A 21,474-nucleotide genomic window follows, 5' to 3' on the forward strand; every position below is an offset into this window, starting at 1 on the left:
CCTCTCAGTGGGTTGGCGCCCAGTAGGCCTTCTCTGAGCCTTGAAATGAAGGCGTGCGTGCCCGGGGAGCAAGCCGGCGAGCCTGGCACCCCGAGTGCCCGGCTGCCCCGCGCGCTTTCCAGGCCCGGGCGCACGAGCGTTCCCCTCCCGCCGCCCGGTGCAAACTTTCAAAAGATGCCGCGGCCGCGGCCCCGCCCCTGCACGGTTGGAGGCTGCGGGCGGCGGGGGCGGGGCCGGCGAGTCCCGGCCGGTGGCTCCGCCTCCTCCCGCCGCCGCCGCCCGCAGCCTTCCTCCTGCGCCCGCCCCAGCTGCCGCCCGCCGGCTCGCCCGTGCAGCCGCGATGCCCCGGAGCCCGACCCCGGCCCCGGCCCCGGCCCCGGGGCCTCCGCGCAATTAGCCGCCGCCCGGACGCAGCGATGGGCAACACGGTGCACAGGACGCTGCCAGGTATACCGGGGACCCACGCCCGGGAGGCGGACGCAGGGGTTCTCCGCTTCCCGGCGGCGCGCCGGGGACTCCAGGGGACCCTGCCCCTCCTAGGAGCCGCCCGTACCCTGCGGTCTGAAGCCCCCTGTGCCTCTGGGACCCCGGTTCTGCGCGCGCCCAGCGGTTGGGCATTGCGCTCCGGGAGGGCGGGTACCGCGTCCCGGTTACCTTGGGGACCCCGTCCTCATTCTTTTGGCGTTTGCTCCGTGCGTCAGGGGGCCACGGGGGCGATGCTGCGCGCCCCCTCGCCTTTGTTCCAGCCCCAGGGCGCTGAGGAGGGAGCCCGGGGCGCTCTGGGAGGGCGGGGGGCGGACGGTGCGGGCGGGGCGGGGGGTGCCGTGACCGGAGCCTGACTGACTGACTCCAGCTTCCGACGGCCAAGAAGCCTTGTGCGGAGACTACAGCTGCCGTTGCGGGCGGGTGCTCGCAAGAGACCCCCGTTTGCAGGCGCCGGGCTCCCCCGCAGCACATGCTCTCTGGCTTGGCCGCGTTCCCACGCGCATCCCGGGTGCGCCCCCCTCCGGTGTCCGCTCAAGTAGGGGCTGCCCAGCCCTGGGAGTCGCCCCTGTAGGGTGCATGGTCCCTTAGTTAAAGCCATCTCAGGACTGGTGGGACTGAAGTGCGGGGAGACAGAGCCATGGGGAGGTGGAGGGGTGCGGGGAGGAGGCCCTAATAGAAAATACCTAGTAATTCGGCTGCAGATCCACTCCCTGCCCTGCCAGGGCTTTGCATCCATACCCCAGTGTAGTATGCTAGAAGCTTTGTAGTCAAGAAGGTGGTGAAGAAATGTATCTCTATTCCACAAATGAAGAAATCAGGGGCTCAGAAAGGGGAAATGACTCACCCAAGGTCACACCGATACAGGCGAGATTACACTGGCACCTCTGTGCTACTGCACACCTTCTCCCCACCCCCTGCTTCCCCTGGTCGTCAGGAGAAGTATTTTGGTTTAAGGCTGGGTTGCTTGTCTTATCCTTTGGGCTGGAGGGGAGAAACGTGTTTGTGTTTAAAGCAGAAAGGCCCGGCTCAATGGGGAAGCCAGCCAGCTGCGGTGTGGTGTGGTGTGTGTGCAAATTTAGCAGGAGGTGACAGGCAGACAAGCACCCCTTCTCTGTGGTACCCGGGTAGGAGAAGGACCAAAGAGACATACATCACCCCTCTCTGCTCTCACCTTCCTACAGAGTCTGCCCGCCCTTTCAGGAGTTTAATTCAGTTGTCAAAAAATATTTCTTTCTTCCCTCGGTGGGCATTGATGTGGACAGGTGCTAAATCCTGCGTCCCAAGGCTGGTTTGTGGAGGAGGAGCCAAGGGCTTCTCTTTGAACCTCTGGACAGTTTTAGGGACCACTGCACTGGAACCTCCACAACCTCCGAGTGGCAGAGTTATTAGCAGAGGGTCTCCAGCTGGTCAGAGGCAGAGGTAGGATTCCAACCAGGTCTGCACAAAGCTAGTGCCCTGAATGTGGAAGGACAAGGGGGGGGACGGGGGGTGTAGATGGGGACACCATCCCACTCCCTCCCCATCAGAAAGTGTCAAGGAAACTGACCAATATGGCCTCAGACTTTCCCCAGCCTGAAACTGGGGCCCTCTGGAGGACTTCTTAATTAAGAATTGTCTAAGCAATTCTAGCAGAATGCCTTCTGCCACCTGTGGGGCAGTCTTGAGGTGGTGGATGAAGGGACAGGTAGCTGGGTGGGCTAAAGAGGACAGGAGATTCAGTTAGTTTCCATCCTACCTGGTCGCACTGTGAGGACTGGGTGCCCTGAGCCGGGAGCCTCGGATTTGCAGTGGGTACCTGTGGAAAAAAACAAGGGTGGGAAATTCAAATTTGCTACTGGGGCTTGAAGCTGGCATTGAGTGATGAAGGGCACGGAACTGGAATTCCTGCACCCCGGGAGGGTGCACATGCCAAGAATATGAAGGATCACTGATTCCTCTCGGGCCTGGGTCATTAGTCACACACACACACACACACACACACACACACACACACAATGTTGTGTTCACCTCTGTGCTCAGCACCTGCTGTTCCCCACACCTGGAATATCCTTTCTGGTCTAGCCCATCTCTTGGGATCCGGGAAGACCTCCCTGGCACTCACATACCCAGCCCCATCTGCCATGCTACCCCTGGGGAAATCCTAAGTCCTTGCTCGTCCCTCTGACTGCTCTACTGTCCCCACTCACCTTGGAGTGCCTTGAGGACAGAGCTTGGTCATGATCATCTCGTATCTCTGGTTGCCCGCCATGGGGCCTGGGGCCTGGCAGGGGCTCAAAACCCAGTGGTGGAGCCCGATGGGTGCCTGAATCTTAGGCTGAAGGAACGCGTGGCTCCGTCTCGGCCTGTAGAAATCGCGTGCCTTCGTTCTCAGGAAAAGGACACATGCGTGGGGTTTGTTCTGCGGGACTTGAAATAGAGAGCTGGCATTTGTGAGCACCTGGCTTCGATGCCAGGCTTGTCGCCTGTGTGCCTGCATGTACACGCCAAGCACACGTCTCCTTAAGCCTCCTGTACTTGCTGGTCCCTCTCCCTGGAATATTCTTCCCCTAGATTGCCACGTGGCTCTCTCCCTCCTCCTCCCTTCAGCTCTCTACTCCAATGCAAGTCCTGCCATGACCCCTGTCCTCAGCACTCTCTGTCGGTGCCACCATATGTCTGTCACTTCAGGTATGATGGTGTCTGTCTGGTTTCCCACTTTATTGTCAAAGGCGCCTGGCAATGCTGTCCATATAGCATTGGACTGCTAAACACAAGGTTGGCAGTTCAAGCCCACCAGTCACTCTGAAGAACCAAGATGAGCCTATCTGTTCCCATAAAGATGTACAGCCTCGGAAACCCTGTATGGGTCGCTATGATTTGGAACCAATTCAATGGCAGTGGGTTTGCTTTGGTTTATATACTCACCAAACTGAACCAGTGGTCAGTATATAATGCATAGCTAGTACATAAATGTGGAAGTCTTTAAATTCTTGAAATGGCCCCACATGGTAGGCACTATCCGTCCCCATGCCACAGATGAGGAAACCGAGGCCCAGAGATAAAATGACATCTCCCAGCTCAGAGCGCTCACTTACGTGGCAGCAGCAGGATTTAGCTCCAAAGTCCGGCATTTTCCCCCTGCCATCAAATGGGCCTCCATCCCATGGTTGGTATAATGTTGATTGTGTGGTATGCTATTGAGTCCAGTAGGGAAGGGCTCTATGATTGTGGGGAACCCCTGGACAGCCCTTGTGAGGTCCATCTGCAAATCTGAACGAGTGCCCTAGACACGGAAACGTGGAAAGGTCAGCATGGGAACGTGCATTTGCTAAGCACCTACTGTGTGCTGAGGAGTCCTGGTGGGAGGGCGATTACATGATCCACAGGGTCGGCAGTTGGATCCACCAGCAGCTCCTCAGGAGAAAGACTAGGCTTTCCACTCCCAGCAACTGGCGGCCAGTCGCTATGAGGTAGCCTGGGCTCCGTGGCAGTGAGCACTGTGCCCTTGGCCGCGTCTCCTTTCACTTGCAGTTCAGTCCTGCAGAAGAAAGGTGCCATCTGCCCCGTTTCACAGGTGAGACTGAGAGGTGAAGACACTGGTCCAGACGCTCAGTTAGGCAGTGACAGAGTGGTCTGAGCCCTCATACCAGATGAGCCTTTTCTCCCAAGCCCACTCGCTCTAATCTGGGTTCAAACACATAAAAAAGGCTTTTTGGGTTTTGTTTGAATATGTTGAGCAGAGACCGGGAAGCATTCCGAGTCCACAGACTCAGAGGGAGGGGCTCCAGGCCTTTTCCCGCCAACATGTTCCAATCCCTTCCCTCCGCGCCTCAGGGCCTCCCTGGTGGCTCTGGTTGGTGAAGAGGTTGGCTTCAAACTGCAGGCTGGGTTTAATCATTAAGTCGGCCCACGCTTGACCAAGTCAACAGCACGTTCTGTGACATCAATAACCGGGCGGCCTGGAGCTGTGTTGATCCTGCTCTGGCCCGGGGGCCTTCCCCTTACTGTCTTTAAGTCCCCCTAAAAACCCTTGAACCCCCATTCAAATCCATGGCCAGCGAGGTGAACTGCCCTTGTGGATTTTGGAGACGGAAAATCTTTACGAGAGCAGACAGCCTCATCTGTCTTCTGCAGAGCGGCTGTTGGATCCAAACTGCTGACTTGGAGAGGGCAGTCCAACGTGTAACTCACACGCCACCAGGCCACGGGGGCGGGGGAGGGGCCTGTAGGTATCCCAGTTTTCCAAGGAAGCAAACTGAGGCTCCGAAAGGGTGCAGGGCAAAGGCACACACACGGGTCGGGGAGCACACGACAAATACTGAACGCGGGGTGCAAGGAGTGCCCACTTGCCCTCTCTGGGATGCCCAGATACTCTCCCCTGTAGGGTCCTTTTTCTCTCGAGTGTGGATAAGGCACTTGTGTGGGTCTTGGGAGAGCCTAGGTGGCACCATGGTGATGAGTTGAACTGCTAAGGACATGGTCCATAGTTCAAAACCACTAGCCACTCCACAGGAGAAAAACAGGGCTTCCTGCTTCCACACAGAAGCTCACGGGAGCAGCAATACCCTGTCCTGTGGGGGCTCTATGAGCTGGCATCTCCTCGGTGGCACTGAGTTGGAGTGGGTGTTGGGCCTTGGTGGGCCAGCCCTGGCTCCCTGCCTGAGTGGTGGGTGGGTGGATGCAGTCATTGTTTCCTGACTCAGTGGAGACCTGGGGGGTTGGGGATGGGGATGGGAAACAGGGATGCAGACAGACCTTTATCACTTCCCCAGCCAGTGACAATGGCCTTGTTCTTGGTACCTCCTTCATCCAGCTACCAGTTAAAGTTACTTGCCTCACCTGTCCCATCTGCCTCCCTCCCACCAGGCCTTGAAAACTGTCTTTCATAACCTCCACTGAGCCTCTCCAAGTGGCACAGCCAAGAGGCCTACCTAGGAGACTGCCAGCAAGGTGTCAGGGGCCTGACTAGTCAAGTCTCGTGGGATCACCCCCTCCCCCGAGAAGATGCTGTGCAGGAGCTGGGGTGGAGGGCTTGGGAATAGGGTGGTCTCACCATCCACGGCAGTGGGACACAGGGAAGGGGCTCAGCCCAGGAACAGTGGAGATGTTCCCTGTGCAGTCTGGAGCCAGAAGGAACTGGGCCCGCCCTGTTTTAGCCTCTCCTTGCGCCTGCCTCCGCTCCCTTCTCTTCCCTGCTCCTCCTCAGGGCAGAAGAGGAAGCTCAGGGGGAGCAGGAGTCAGGGGAGGCTTCCTATCCGAGGTGACAGCCGAAAGGAAGTTCACCTGAATGTTTGCCCCAAAAATGGCATCTCCTTCTGCTTTTAGGGTATTTCGTGGCACAGGCAATCCACAGCTAGGCTGGCCTAGTCTCCTTTGGTTTTTGCTGCCTGATTTCACTTACCTGACAATGATTGGCACCTGTTGTGTACCAAGACTGGGGGTGCCACTGTGAAGGAGACAGAGCTGCCTTCCTGGAGCTGGGGGAGCACCCAGCATGCTCTTGGTGGGACCAATGTAGAGATCATAGGAGAGCAAAGGGTGCTGTCACCCTGTGCCTCAGAGTGTGTGTGTGTCTGGGGGAGTGGGGGCCACTAGGGCCAAGTGGTCTGTGGTACGTCATGACTATGCTTTTAAAAGAACATTTTCTAAAGGACACCAACCCAAACCAAACTCTGCCGTGGAGCCGATGCTGGTTCGTAATGACCCTGGTGGAAGAATGGGTAGAACTGCCCGGTGAGTGTCTGAGACTGTAACTCTCTGCTGGCATAGATAGCCCATCTTTCTTCCTGGGACTAGCTGGTGGCTTTGAACTGCTGACTTTGCAGTTAGCAGCCCCACTACACCAGCAGGGCTCCTTCCTGTAAGACAGAACAGAATGATTGTCCTGTAGTAAGGGTAATTTTGCTTGGTAAATTTGAGTTTCCGGCATGTGTGTGTGTGATGTAAAGTGTATACATTACTTTGGTTGCAGCAAAGTGATTGAGAGGTGGGAGGCCTCTCACGGGCCGGCAGCAGCAGGAGGTCTGGGTCAGGGTCCCGCACATAGACTTTGCAGTCAGGTTGTGTGGTGGGGGGCAGGGCTTCGCTGTTGGCCAATGTTGTGCTCCTGGGTGAGTATTCACTGTACCTCCGTGTCCTCACTTGGGACAGCTGCCACCCAGGTGGCAGTGGTGAGAATGAAGAGGAAGAAAGCCACAGAGCGTGTTGCACAAGGCCCAGGGCCAGAGCTATGGTGGAGACTGCTGTTGACCCAGTAGAGAGAGAGGTGGAAAGGCCTGTCTCCTGCCCTCTGGCGGAGCCAGGGCTCCGCACAGGTGCAGTTCCCCACCCAGCCTTGAGAGGCCCTGCCTGGCTGGCACTGGCCTCCCACCAGGGGGGCTGGGCTGGGAGACACCGTGTCATTTGCATAGACAGTAGGGAAGCTCCAAGGTTCCTTCCACCCGTCCTGGTCCTGTCCCGCATGCCTGACTTCCGGTGGGAAGGATTTGTTTCCAGATGGCATTTGGGCTTTTCATCTGTTCACCAAACCCCCAGACCGGGTGTCTGTCCGTCGGGGCTGTGCCAAGGGACACAGCCTGCCTACAGGGACTCAAGTTTCAACGGTGTCTCCGAGGCATGAAGAGAGGCACCCCAGGGGTCCCACTGGATGGGGAAATGCCGAGCAGAGCAGGTGGAGGTGGCAGATCAGTATTCTCGCAGCCAGACATGGGCGTGGATGTCTCAGCTGCCCCGTTCCCCACCGGGATGATGTGTGGGGTTTGCCAGCAGGCGTGCCGTGTTTTCCCTGGACCCGGCGGAAAGGACAGTTCAGAACAAGCTGTTTAATCTTCCCCACGGACAGGAAGGGTTTGCTCTTACCCTCTTTTGGACCAAAGGGCTTTCTGTACTTCGTGGTGCTCTGCGAGGCCCTGAAATAGAAGTCCAGATCCCTGGGCCATGCGTGTGGTTCTCACGAAGGCTGCCTGGACACACCACCGAAAGCGGCCGAGCTCCAGGCCCCGCAGCCGGGTTAGCCGCTTCATCCTGTGCACATCTTGGGACAGTCTCCCCCCAAACAGTCACCCCAACTTACAGAGGAGGAAATTGAGGCTCCGGGGCAAAGAGCTCTGTCCTAGGCCAGGTGGCCAGGAAAGGGAAGACCGGGAAATTAAGTCCAAAGCCCCTGTTCTCTGCCCCCTGGGGGTCTTCCTGAGGCGCCCCTGGCTGCTGCTGCTGCTGTGCCATCGGTTCAGAGTGCAGGGGCGGGCCTCCCCGGGGTCCAGCCACCCCTCGCGCAGTCTCTTTGCCCCATGAGGAGGAATAGCTTCTGTCCACAGTGGCATGTCGCCCCACACCCCACGCCAGGCCTGTAGCTCCCGCGGGATCATCCTGCACCAAGTCCTCTTCATGGGCAGGCCCCAGGAGTATCCACCACCCCTCCCATGCTGTCAGTGCCAGTGTGGCTGAGCTCGGGTCCTGGCCCTCCCCCAGACAGTCTGGACAAGCCGCTGGCCCTCCCTAAGCCTCGGTTTCCTCATCTGCAGAAAGCTGATGACACCATCTCTCAGGCATGCAAGGCATCTGAGATAGGATGTGCTGTCCCTCAGCACCTGTTATGGTTCTGTCTTCATTGGACAGACAAGGCCCCCGCTTCAGGCACGCGGCTTCAAGGCTCGTGAGAGAGGCAGACAGACAGACAGACAGACACAGACGCATAGCCATCGCCAGCTTGTGTCATGCAGCAGGTCTGCGCCAGACACCGTTCTAAAAAGGTGCATGCGTTTAATCCTTAAGAGAAGCCTTATAAAATAGTACTGTTCTTAGTCCCATTGAGCAATCAAGAGAGCAGAGGCACAGAGAGGGAAAGTAACTGGTCCAAGGACACAAAGCAGGGACCATCCAACCTGATGCTGACTAGAAAGGATGTCTGTGTGGGAAGACTCAGACTGCCCTGGGCGTGGGGCAGGGGAGGGTCACGTGAGGGCCATGTCACATAGTTGCCCATGAATTAATGTTCCCATGGTGACACATTATTATAAACTAGATGGTTCATACCCACAGAAATGCACTCTGCCTCGGTTCCAGAGGCCAGAAGCCTGAAATTCTGGGGTCAGCAGATTTCCTTCTGGAGGATCTCAGAAATCTGCCATTCTCTTAGCTTCTGGTCGTTTCCTGCAACTCTTGGCATTGCTAGACTTCACTCTGCCTCCGAGTGGCCCCGGGTGCCTCTCTCTGTGGGTCGTTGGATTTCAGGGCCATCCTAAACCCATATGCCTCCGTTCTGACTCGATTCCATCTGGGAAGGCTCAGATTAGGCCTCATTCACAGGTGCCAGGGGTTGGCCTTCAGCACATCTTTGGGGGTGGAGGGTACCATTCAGCCCACTGCACACTTGAAGCACCGGGACATTTAACAGGAACCTGTAAGCGTCTTGAAATGCTGGCACATTTTCCTTTCAGTTCTTTCGACGTTGATCGTACAGCCCGTTTCTTGGCAGGACAGGATGGCGCGCTTTCTAGACAGTCTGTGGGCTGGCTCTGGGGACCCCAGCTGAACACCCTCCAAAGTGTGTCTCCAGCCTCAGCCCCCGGTTGAGGCAGGTTAGGGGACAACCAGTTTCTGAGAACTTGCTGCGGGGGGCGGGGGGGATGTGAAGGGGGGCAAAGCATCTCAACGTATCAGGGTTCCCTGGAGCCCAAGGGCTGCCTGCAGGTTATTGCAGGGCCATTGCTGGAAACTGGGGGAGCTGACTTGTGGAAGGGTACTGTGAACCAAATGCAGCTACAGCAGCATCTGGCTATCACATAGAAGCAAGTATCAGCACGGTCAAAGGAAGAACTTCCTAATGGTGGAAGCTGTCCAGGAGGAGAGTGAGGAATCTCCGTGTCACCGCAGTGACACTGGAATTGAAGCCCAGCCAGGACTGCACATGGACATTGTAGTCAGCTAGCATACCTGGTGGGAGCACCTGGATGAATTATCCTGGAGGGTACCTTCTGACTCAGGGAGTGCCTATAGGGCCCTTCTCCACCTTTCCCTTAGAGCACTTCTTCTGCCACTTCTGCTTGTTGGAGGGTGTTCATAGGTAAACACCCATTGTACAGGTAAAGAAACGGAGGCACAGAAAGAGGGCGTCACCTGCCGTGGCCCAGACTGAACTCTTCTCAACCCCTTGCACCCTCCCCCCACCGCTCCCCACCCCCACCCCCAGCCCCAGCACCTTTCCTGCTCGGCCACAGGTGTTCCTATGGAAGTCATCCTTGGACATGGTCCCAGCCCACCCTCGCCCCTCCTTTCCTTTCCCTGTTCTTCTTTCAGGAGCGCAGGCCAGCTCAGAGCTGCCCTCTTGCCTCACCTCTGCGCAGTGGTGAGAGTTCTTTAATGAGTAAGCCATTGGGGAAAGGACAGCCCACGGCAGCCTCGTTCCTCTGGGAGAGTAGGCAAGTCAGGGTGGGGCGGGGGCGTCTGGGGCATCGTGGCACTTGGCATAATGCCCACGGCTATTTAAAGGGGTCCTGTGTGTCCATCCTCCACATTGCACAATGTTGATAGCACAGTACATCCCCGGCGCATGCTTTCTTACCTGGACCCTGGGATTTGTGAGCACACACACAGAGCCAGTGTCCCAGGGCTCCATCGGCTGGTAACTTTCCACCCAAGAGGAGGGAATCCTCGCTCCTCAGAAGAGGCAACTGAAGGGCAGAGTGGAATTTCCAGGTCTCGGGGGTATGGCCCGCAGCCACCTATCAGCCCTGGAGATGTTCCCTGGGACCAGACGGGGCTGGGAATCAGCAGGTCCATCGGTAGATTGGGACACTGTAGGGCTCACGAAGGATCACCCAGGGACCACCCTGTCACTGCCCTCCAGTCAGTTCTGACTCATAGCGCCCCCGCTGTGGGCTCCGGAGACTGTAACTGTTGACGGGAGTAGAAAGCCCAGTCTTTCTCCCCTGGAGCTGCTGGTGGATTCCAACTGCCGACCATGCGGATCTCAGCCCACCTTGCAATCACTATGCCACTAAAGCGCCTATAGGGCCCTTGTCTAGCGTCCCAGGAGGGGGTGGGAAAAGCACTAGTGTGGGTGGCAGTCCTGAGCCCGCAGTTCCAGCCTGTTTAAGCTTTGTGGTCCTGGGCAAGTCACTTTCCCTCTCTGAGCCTCCACTTCCTCATAGTTAGGATGGAACAATGTTGGCACCTCCCTCATGGGATGCCAAGTCCCTGCTCCCTAAACGTCCATTCACTTTCTTCCTTCCCACTTAGACACCTGGAGTCTGCACTCCCTAAAGTGATGGAATGGGCGGGGCAATCGCCCCTAGCTCTGCTCAGCAAGGGGGCTGGGTGAGGGGCTGGGGTGGGGTAGATTGGTAATTCTCCCAGTGGCTGCTGGGAAGCCGGGAAAGTCATTGCAATTGCACACAGAGGTCAAGAGCTTGCACGGGTCTTGCAATCAGCTCTCTGTGGACCCCTGACTGGCTGCTCTCCAGCTCCCTGACTTGGGGCCAGCCCCACCCCCTCCCTGCACCTATTACTCTCATCTGAGAAATGTGTTCAGGGGCCGCAGAGGGGCCCAGCGAGCCATGGACTTGGACTCTGCCCGAGCGCGACTGTTGGAGGCTGGGCGGGTAGTGCAGGGTGGCGATTTCATCAAGGCTCCAGAGTTTGCATTCCCATGAACCCTTTCCCTTGCGGCTTCCTGCAGGGGCCGTGGGCCACACTCCCTGAACTGACAGGGGCTGCAAGCACTAGGGGCAAGAGGAACCAGCCCTGTGTGGTGGGCCTGGTGGACAGACATAGCTTCCTTCAGAGAAGAAGCTGGTGGAAGAGGCAGTGGGGGCTCAGAGTCAAGTGTGAGGCACTGCATACTGGGTTCCTTCCCTACACAGATGAGGGCCACACTTCGCTGGAAGAAGCTACCATGGAACCAGGCTGGTATGGGTTCAAATGCCAGCTGTACCTCTTCCCTGCTGTGTGGCCTTGGGCAGCTCTCCCAACTTCTCTGCGCCTGCTCTCCTCTGGCAGTGGGTCTGGTAACAGGCAGACCTCCAGCACTGTTGGGAGGATCCCACGCAGACCCGTGGGTGGAGGACCAGGCTCTTTGCATGCCCTGTGGGAGGTCTTCCCCCCATCATGCCCCACTCACCATCATCTTTAGACCTCAGGGACACTTGGCACTGGTCTCCCCCCCCACCCCCCCGCCCAAATCAGTCACCGGCTTTCCTTTTTTAGATGCGTTGTTCATCCCAAGTTCTGCCACATGTGGCCTTTGAGCAGTTCAAAACAAGCCGATTGATGAATTCCACCCCCCCACATGCCAGCCCCCAGCCAGTGCTTCCTTCCAGAGACCAGGCCAGGGTGCTGCTCACCCTCTCTCCCAGAAGGGGCTTTAGCAACTAGCCCTCTGAGTAGCCTTTTCTTGCAAGTGAAGGTCAAGGAGAGACAGTGGGGAGGAGCAAGGCAGAAACAGAAAGGATACCATGCCACCTCCGGCTCGGCAGGGTTCTCACTGTGCCCTCCCTGGGCCTCAGTTTCCTCATCTGGGAGCTACTGGAGGGGGTGGCAGGCAGAGCCCCTCTGGAAACCAGCAGCCGTCTTGCCCAGCTGCTGGATTGGTGAGCAATATCTCCTCAGTTCCAGGAGGGGGCGGTGCTGCTCACGGGAGGTGGTGCCACCTGCCCCAGCACCCACTGCTGTTGACCCTGAAAAGCAGGACCGACATCTGGCAAAGGCCCTGCAGGTGTGCACCAGGGTCAGGTGAGCAAGTAGCCAGGCTTCGGGACCCCCAGCTGGCCCAGGGAGAGGTCATGCTCAAGGCCAAAGTGGACCCCACTGGCCTATCACTTGGCAGCTGCCCAGGCTGCCCGGAGCAACAGGTGCCCACCAGCAGGACTGTGGTAGCCTGTGGAAGTGCCATTTGAAAGCTGGGCTGCTGTCAGTGGCAGAATTCTGACTCTTTGTGGGAGAGAAGGAGCCCTGGTGACAATTGGGCAGTTCAAACCCACCGGCCTCTCTGAGGGAGGAAGATGAGCGTGTCAGTTGGAACCCACTGAGGCAGTTCTCCTCTGCCCTATAGGTCGCTGTGAGTCAGAATCCACTTGATGGCAGTGAGTCAAGTCAGTGCGTGTGCGGGATAGCCGGGTTTGGTTCCCAGCCCGTGCACTTCATGTGAAGCCACCACCCTCAGTCAGTAGAGGGTTATGTTGCTATGGTGCTGAGCAGATTTCAGACTTGGAAGAAAGGCCTGGCAATCAACTTCCAAAATTGAGAGGTGAACGTCTCATTGGAATACAGTGGTCACGGGGATGGTTCAGGACCGGGCCGCATTTTGCTTTGTTTCATTTCATTGTGCATGAGTTTTATGTTATGAGTCAGAGCCATCCTGACAGGCGCCAACTAACAGCAGCAATGGTGCCAGGTCATTTTAACAGCACAGTTCTAGGGGGAGAGACAGGAAGATTCGGGGAGAAGCAATCTTCGGGGTCCCATTCTACTCTAGTCCTCTGATGGCCCCGGGCCTTCTCCAGCAGCAGCCTCACAACAAGGTCATTGGGACTTCTGGGAGCAGCCCCAGCCCCCGTCCACCTCCACGCTCCTCTGTCCCAGGCACTGTTTGGGTCCCAGGGACGTTCTGCTGCTGACACCTCCTAGCCTTGTCCTTGCCCTTTCCTCTGTCTGACACACACAGGTCCCCATCGTACACCATGCTCCCAACCACTCCTCCTCAGTCATCGCCACCACCCAGCCTCCTGTGTCGATGATTGCACAGTCCTGGCAGCCTCAGGTGCCTGTCCCCCCTGGTCGTTCGACCCGAGAGGTCCGGGCTGCTGTCTGCTGTGCCCATACCCAGGCCCCTGCCCCTAGTGCTGGCCCTGGCGGGGGCCCAGATGCTCCATAAATGTCAGAGGCAGGAGGAAGTGATGTCTTGGGGAAGGAATGAGGACAGGCTCCCCCACCCCTCCCCTAACCCTGGGAACCTGTGCCTCTGAGGCTGGAGTTTCCTGGTTCCTTGTATCAGGGAAGAGACCTTAGCCACGGGGCCAGCAGAGGAGCGGAGCTGGCCTGGGAATCCCGGCGGGTTGGCCAAGCACACTTGGAGGGGGTGTGGGCACGGCCTCACCACCTGGGAACCCGAGAGGGTCCACACTTAGGCCTGGAAGGAGCGGATTCTCCCCTCTCCAGATGCACCGAGGGTCCTGCCCTCCTTCCCCCTCTCTTGCCTGCCTGGACCACCTCGAAGCTGTTGACAGGCCTGCGGGCCTTTCCAGTCACACCAGGGTGACCACATTTGATTTGCAAAGCCAAGAGGAGGGGAGCAGGGCGGCAGTTTCCAACTTCCAACGGCTGGCCCATTTCCACCGGGTGCTGGCTGCCCAGGCATCTGAGACTGAGACCCAAGCCCTGCCAAGCCGGCCTCTGCCTCCCGGTGCATGTCACTGCCCCATTTGGAGGGCATACGGGTGGGTTGGTCCCCCCACCCCAGGCCATTTTTAAACCCACCAATGAAAAGGAGACCCTCGTTGCCAAAGGAGATTGATACCTTGGTCTGTCTTTGAGTGCAGGGAAGCCTTGCCAAATACCAGCCCTGCCTTCCCCTCTCTAAACACACACCCACCGCTGCTTCCCAATGGCTGCCTGCACTGCTTTGAACTTGAACTTGGACAAATAGCACTTGAACCAGGGCGCACAGCCTGATAACGGGTGTTATCTGGGTGTATGAAAGCCCTGACGTGTGTGTAAGATGGTGCGTATGGGGGTGGAGATGCTCTTGGGGACCCCCTCCTCTGTCAGAGGCTATACTGTGGTGGCGTGCAGGTTGCTAAGCTGCTGGATGCCAAGCTGCCAGTGTCTCATCGACCCACAGGGCCAGCCACATGGGCAGGTTTCCGAAGAACTTCCAGACAAAGGCAGATTGGGAAGAAAAGCCTGGCAGACCTACTTCTGAAACGTCGCCTACCAAATTCTTCTGGATCACAATTGATTCTTGTCCAGCAGAGGGCCGGAAGGGGAGCTGCCTCGGTTGGCAAGTCCACAGTTGTTGCGACCAGGGGGCCAAGGGTGGCAATGCCCGGGAAGGTGGCCCAGGACCAGGCAGTGCCTATGTCTGCTGTATGGGAGTTGCCAGGATCAGCTCACTTGACTACAGTGACATATTTCCGGGGAGAGAGGTTTTCTTGGCTTCTTTATAAGGCCCATGATCCACTGCCACTCCCCTTAAAGGGCTCCAGGCCGTGGAGAAGGGATGGCGTAAGGCTGAAGAGTCCAACTTTCCAACTTCTGTGCCGCCCAGTGCCTTGGGGTCGGGTGAAGTCTGCCCTTGCAGGTGGGTTCTGAAGATTAAGCCCCTGGCAAGGTGTGTGCCTGGCAGGTTCCAGAGGCTCCGGAAGGCTTTACACACCCTCCTGCTGGAAGAAGGGGCAGACTAGACCATTCCCCTTGTTAGCAGCTCCCTTTCCCAGTGGCCAAGAATCAGCCAAAATTCTCAGCAAGAACACCATCTGCAGAGTGCAGCATGCCAGCAGCTTCGTCTCGGCAGCCAGGGACACTGTGGCGGGCGCGACCTGCCATCCTCCGCAGTAAATGCCATTGCCCGAGGCTCTTCCTAGAGGAGAGGAAAGGCCGAGCTGGGGAGGTGGGCAAGGATTGCTCAGGGGCAGAGGTCACAGGGCGCATTTGGACTCTGCTATGACGGACTCATAGCATTTGGGCTATGCTATGCTATGGATGCTGTGGGAACGCCTCCCCAGGGGCTTTGAAGAGGCCCGTGTTCTTTCAGGTCACAAACCCTCCGCGGGAGAAACATTTAGAAATAGATTGCCCATCCAGCACAGGCAGGTGTCTGTGGCCTCGGAACGAACACTCTCCTGAAGCAAGCCCACTGCCCTCTAATGGGTCCCCACTCACCGCCAGCTGCAGGACCCCGGGTGGCGGGTGGGTCACAGGTCGGCCGGCACTCGCTCCGTGGGAGAAAGACAGGGCTTTCTGCTTCTGCAAAGATTCACAGGAACATCTTTGGAAACTCACGGGGGCCATTCTTCCGGTGCAAGCGACTCAATGACAGCGGGCCTGTTTTGTGTCCAGCACCAGGAATAGAGTCCCCGGGAGGTGCACAGCGTGGACACTCCTGCTGCTAAACGGGATACTGGGAAGTCTGAGTCCACCCAGAGGGCCCTCAGAAGAAAGGCCTGGCCATTTACTGCCCCACACTCAGTTGACGTGAGCCACAGTTGACGCGTCATAAGTTAGTAATGTAACAAAGAAACTCAACCTTACTGACTCCTAGTGACCCTGTATCAGGACAGGGGAGAACGGCCCCATGGGCTTCCGAGACGTGACTCTTGAAGGGAATGGAAAGCCTCGCCTTTCTCCCTTGGAGTGGCCAGTGGTTTTGAACTGCAGACCGTGCGGTTGGCAGCCCACCGTGTCACACTCTATGCCACCGGAAGCTCGTTAAATAAAGGGGCTGAGTGTTCATGAAGTGCCTATCCTGGGCGGGCACTGTGTCTGCTGACCTGGCCTCATTTTCACAGAGCGATGATGAGTAACATGTACTCGCTGCCTAGGTCTGGCCTGGGAGCCAGAGAGATGGTGGCGCACAGTTCAAGATGCACAGCGAATCAGTGACGAAACCACAATTTCACGGCAGGTCTGTTTGATCTCAGTCTGTATACTCTGCAGCCACCTTGTAAATTGAGATTTCTTTAAAAAGGAGGAAGGGGCTTGAAAAGACAGAGCTGAGGGGCTTACCAGGGGTGAGCCTTTATGTTCGCAATGGGAAAGGGCTGTGAAGATGGTTATCACCGGCTGCAAACCAGAAGGCAGGAGGTTTGAGTCCACCCAGAGGCACCTCAGATGAAAGGCCTGGGGATCGACTTCCAAAGGATCAGAGCCATGGAAGCTTGCAGGAGCCCAGTTCTACTCTGACAGAGATGGGACTCGTCAGAATCGACTCAGCTGCAGCTGCATGGGGAAGGGCTGAATGTTTGCTGAGCACCTACTAGGTGCCAGAACCCCAGCAGCCCGAGACCTGGGGAATGTCCACCATTCACAGGGGAGCACGCTGCAGCCTTGGGAATGAAAGCGACTTGTCCAAGCCCCCTCGGACAAGCACAGGCTTGAGGCGAGAACCCGTGAGGGGACTTCTACAGCAGCTGAACCTCAGGGCTCCCCAAGGTGGCAGTGTCACATTGACCTGTCTTCTAGGCAGGACAGAGCCCCCTGTCCACTAGCCACCCACAGCCACTCATCACTCAGCCCGAAAGTCTGCCCGGAGTGTGAGTCTGCCTTTGCTCCCTTGACACTGGAAATGGGGGCCATACTGACATCTGGTCTTGGTGGGGTGCCAGCCAGACTGGGGCAGCCTTCACCTAACCCTGAGGGCAGGAAAGGGTGATGGCAGAGGTGTCCATTCAGTTCCCATGCACAGAAACCCCCGACTTGGCCTGGGAGGCCCTGCCCCCAATTCTTGGCCAGAGAGAGAGACAGGGAAAGCAGGGGTTAGAGGAAGTACCCCACAGAGCCATCCAGGGGTTCTGCCTTTCCTAGAAGTGTCCCGGGGTTTGGACCCTGCCAAGGTCGGGGTTCCCATTCCGCAGTGACCATGTTTGAATCTGCCCTGCTCCCCGTGGCGGGAGCACCTGCGGCTGGGAGCGAGAGAAGGTGAGCTGCCTTCCAGTCAGCCCTAATGCGGGGCCACCTGTGCACAACCACATGGACTGCTGCCTGCACCTGCAGAGTCCACACTGCAGTCATGCTGCCAGTCCGTCTCACCAGGGGTCCCCCTCACCCTCACGGGCCCTCCACTTTACCAAACGTGACCGATTCCTCTCCCCTGTGGTGACTCGTCGGGTTTTCATGGGCTCATTTTTCTAATTAGATCACCGGATCTTTCTTCCTAGTTTGCCTTAGTCTGGAAACTCCATCGAAACTTCTCCACTGTGGGTGATCCCGGAAGTGTTTGCAACACCAGTCACATAGCCTCCAATATCACAGCCACACACAAAGCACCACAGTACGCCGGAACAGTGGACGTGTTTGCCGGGAGGGAGAGGGACGTGGGGGGTGGAATATTCCGTACTTAGGACGAGAGCCAAGCTCACTGCCCTCGGGTCGATTCTGACTTGCTGCGACCCTGGAGGGCAGAGACCACCTCCTGTGGATATTCTGAGACAGTAATTCTCTACAAGTAGTCCAAAGGCTCGTCTTTCTCCCCTGGAGTTGCTGGTGGGGTCAAGCTCCTGACCTTGCAGTTCGCAGCTCAGGGCATAACCCAGACACCTCCAGGGACACCCCCAGGCATGGGACAGGCTCGGGGGAAATGCTTTGGACGTGATGCTGAGTTAGGAAAAGAGAGGGCAGGCTGCACAGTCGGTGTGTGCACCCATTACCATGTAGTTAGAAGTGCCCACTTCTGGGGGAACCTCGGGCTGATGAGCCTTAGAGCTCCAGTCTGGGGTCAGAGAGAACATCTCAACGCTGCCCCTGGCAGCTGCAGGAGCATCTCTACTGGCTGGAAAATGGAGGCCGCGGTTTGTCCTAAGGATCCGCTGCCATTCTGTCTGGAACATCCCCAGCACAAACACCCTGGACTGACCAGCCCACAGCGCGTCGCACCTGCAGCTAAGGGTGGGCAAAGACCCTGAAAGATACAAGCTGGGGTGTGAACGTGGGGTGATGGGGGATCATTTGTCTCCTCTTCCCAAACTTCCCGTAGTATGGCTGCAGCACCCACGGCAGTCCTTGAAATCATAGCGCCCTGACGGCTCAGACCGGAGTGTCCTGCGAGGCTCTCGGACCCGTCCCGACTCCTCTGTTTCTTGGAGAAAGCACTTTCCCTGAAAGCAGCCGCTTGTGTACAGCGGGGGGTGGCTTATTGTACTTTCGTTTTAAGCGCCTTCGGTTTGTGTAAATACACATCCTCTTAGAAAAGTTTCCCCTGGTTTTCTTACTCTCAGGGCTCTGGAGTGGGGGGGGAATAGGGGGGGGGATAAGAGTGTTTATTCCTCATTCCCCGAAGGAAGCCAGATCATGTAATCAAGATGAAACAAATATGTAAACTCTGCCGGTTCCTTGAATGAGTGTCCCCTGACATATAGTTGGTTTTACAGGAAACGTCCCCTTAGAGTAAGTAGCAAGGCAGTGTCTCTTACCAGCCCAGCCTTCACGGACAGGCCGGCCTTTAAAGAACAGCTGTTTGGGATTCCCGAGCCGCTTTGGGAAGAAACTCTCTGACTGGGAGCTAAGATTGGGGGCAAATAGAAATGATGTCAGGGGGTGGCGGGAAGTACCCAGTCAGGTGGGCCTGAGGTCTGGGATGCTGTGAGGGGCTTTTGACCCGCGGTCCCAGGGAATGGTTTGCTGCCGAATTCGCAGGCCGGAAGAAACCTTGGGGAGAATCTTGTCTATTAAGCGTAGGAGGCTGGAAGTCGAGTAACTTGTACAAAGCCGTGGAGTCTGATGGTTCTGATGGTTCACGCCCGAGAAATATTTCCACCACGTGTTTGATATTTGTTCTTCCCAAAGGGCTCTCCACTGGCTCCTCCTCTTATCCTGTGGCTGGGGAGCTGGCCCAGGGTGTCTCTCTCCCTGCAGCCAGACTCCTTCCTGGGAGGCCTTCCCCTAGCAGGGAGGTGGGCTGCGGAGATGCGGCTGGCCCTGCTGGAAAGTCCCCTCCTCGCTCCCTAGGATTTCAGCCGCATTGGGCTGGTCACTGGCCCTTGTACTTTCACCTCTGCTGCCCAGACTTAGAGACCCACCCATCCCACACCACTCTCCTGCTTCTTCTGATCCCTGACCCTTGTGTGTTCTCACAGCCTGGAAGTACCCCACCCCCACCTGTCTGTCTGCCCACCTCTTCTCTCTCAAGACCTGGCATTACCCCCCACCTCCACCACTGGTGCAGAGCCCTGCGCCCACTGTCCTTAAGGTGACCCTGCACAGGCTTTCCAAAACTCTACATCGCTAGCAGAATCAGAGCAGTTGGTGGGTTTGAACTGCCAACCTTGCTTATCCATAGCACCCCCAGAGCTCAGGAAGCCTGGCCTTCACACTCCAAAAACAAAAATACCGCATTGCCATCAAGTCAATGCTGACTCATAGTGACCCCTTGTGGGTTTCCGAGTCTGTAACTGTTTACGGAAGTAGAAAGCCCAGTCCTCCTCCCTTGGAGCTGCCGGTGGTTTTGAACTGCTGACCATGGGGATTGCAGCCCAATGTATAACCACGATACCACCAGGGCTCCCTAAACTCCACACTCACTGCCATCTAGTCAGTGTGGACTCACAGGACAGCGTAGAACGGCCCTGTGAGTGTCTGCGACTTCACAGGAGTGAAAACCTCGTCTGTCTCCCACAGAGTGGCTGGAAGTTTCAGACTGCCGCCTCTGCAGTTAGCAGTCCATCTGTAACCACTACATCACCAGGGCCCCTCCAGGAGCCTACAGGGCTAATGTTGAGGCTTGATTCAGGAGCTGTACGGCAAGTGGTCGCCCAGACTGTGTCTGGTACGTAGCCGGGAGGCCACCACTCAACACGGGCTGCAAACATCAGAAACCAGCTTAGCCTGGCAGAGAAGCAGAAGAGGGCGTCCCTGGCCGACTAGTCTGCAGTGCTTCGGTTGGGCAGGCCGGGGTGTGGTCAGCCCACCAGCTGGGAGGAAGTTGGATTTCTCCAGTAAAGCTGGGCACCTAACCCCCAGAAAAAGGGCCGCAGGCGCCCACATGACTAATCCTGTGGGCTTAGGAAAACGAAGGTGTGCTCTTTCGTGATGGGCCCGGAGTCACTTCCTGAGGAGGATGGCTTGTGTCTCTGAGGGGTAAGACAGACGGCTGCCCTGGCAGCCGAACACTGCCTCCCTGCCTGCCAGGCTCTCCCCTTCCCACAGTCCTGTCCCTCTCCACTGGAAACCTTCAATAGCCCATCTCAGAGAAAAGAGGTTTGAGAGCCAGAGCCGAATGGTTTTTAAAAACACAAAACACTGTCTGATTTCCTCTCCCCGCTCACTGGCCTGACCTCATGCCCAGCTCACACCACACTGGCTCTGCCTCCTTGCTTCCCAGCCTCCCTAGGCCCACGCCCACCCTAAGCAGGGCACCCCCGATTCCCACCTCCTGGAGTGCTCTCCCTACAGGTCCGTTCTCTCAAGGCTCACTTCCTGGCCTTCTTCCCGTTGCCGGTCTCTCCAGGAAAGGGACTCTTCCGAGAGAGCCCATCCTTCCCGCCCCTGAAGACCCTCAGAGAGCTAAGAGAAATGCCACACGTGTTGAAGAGAAGACTATTTTCTGTTTCTGAGGCAAGGAGACCAAACGCAGGCCTCCAGCTGTGGTGGGAGGCTCTCTGTGGGTGCAAGGCGCCTGCGTTTCTTGGCGATCTCCTGTGTGGGGTCTCTGGCTCCTCTTTTGCCCTTGCTTGCTCGGTTTCTTTCATTGCTTAGAAGAGACTTAAGACACACCATTCCCAAGTGAGACGAGAGCCACGGGTCATGGGGATTAGGCTTGGCTGCTCTCTGTCATGCAGCTCGTGCGGGTGGGCTGATGTCAGACTTGCCTTGCTGGTGGAACAGCTCCATCAAACTGGAGCCTGGTCTGCCGTGGTGACCAGTCTGTCCACTGCCCCGTGCATACTGGTGCTCACTGAGTGTCTGTTGAACGACTGAACAGCCCAAAGCCCTTCCGTTCCTCTGGGGCCGGATCCCTGTGTGGTGGCTTCTGGAAGGCAGCAGCTTCCCAGCTTGACTTCCTTCCTCAGTGACCAGGGGTCGCTTCCCCCCAGGTCAGGGGAGGGGAGCCACGACCTGGCCGCCATTGTCACTCACTCTTTTCCTGTTCCTCGCCCCCATGAGCCCCCAGTGTGCCAGCGCACAGTGTACCGTGTGAAATGGGCCCAAGAGGGGCATCCCTGCCGTGGCCCTTATTCTTCGCCCTGGGTTGCCATTCTTCTCTGGAAACGACAGGTCGTTGTGTGCCTGGAGTCGGCTGTGATTTGTGAGAATTTGTCATGGGAAATTGGACTGAGCTGTTCCTGTGGGTGCACAGGGGGG

At 57.3% G+C, this 21,474-nt stretch overlaps 1 protein-coding gene across 2 annotated transcripts in view; it reads left to right on the forward strand.

Moving 5' to 3' along the window:
- The first annotated feature begins 320 nt into the window (after positions 1-320).
- The window catches only part of NEURL1B (neuralized E3 ubiquitin protein ligase 1B), a 51,678-nt gene continuing 30,524 nt past the window's right edge, over positions 321-21,474 (forward strand). For both annotated transcript variants that reach the window (XM_075541950.1, XM_075541951.1), the window contains exon 1: positions 321-447. In XM_075541950.1, the coding sequence (XP_075398065.1) occupies positions 417-447 (31 nt within the window). In that variant the 5' untranslated portion in view covers positions 321-416. The remainder of the gene's footprint in view (positions 448-21,474) is intronic.

The sequence above is a fragment of the Tenrec ecaudatus genome, chromosome 2, assembly GCF_050624435.1.
Source record: "Tenrec ecaudatus isolate mTenEca1 chromosome 2, mTenEca1.hap1, whole genome shotgun sequence".
Classification (NCBI taxonomy): Eukaryota; Metazoa; Chordata; class Mammalia; order Afrosoricida; family Tenrecidae; genus Tenrec; species Tenrec ecaudatus.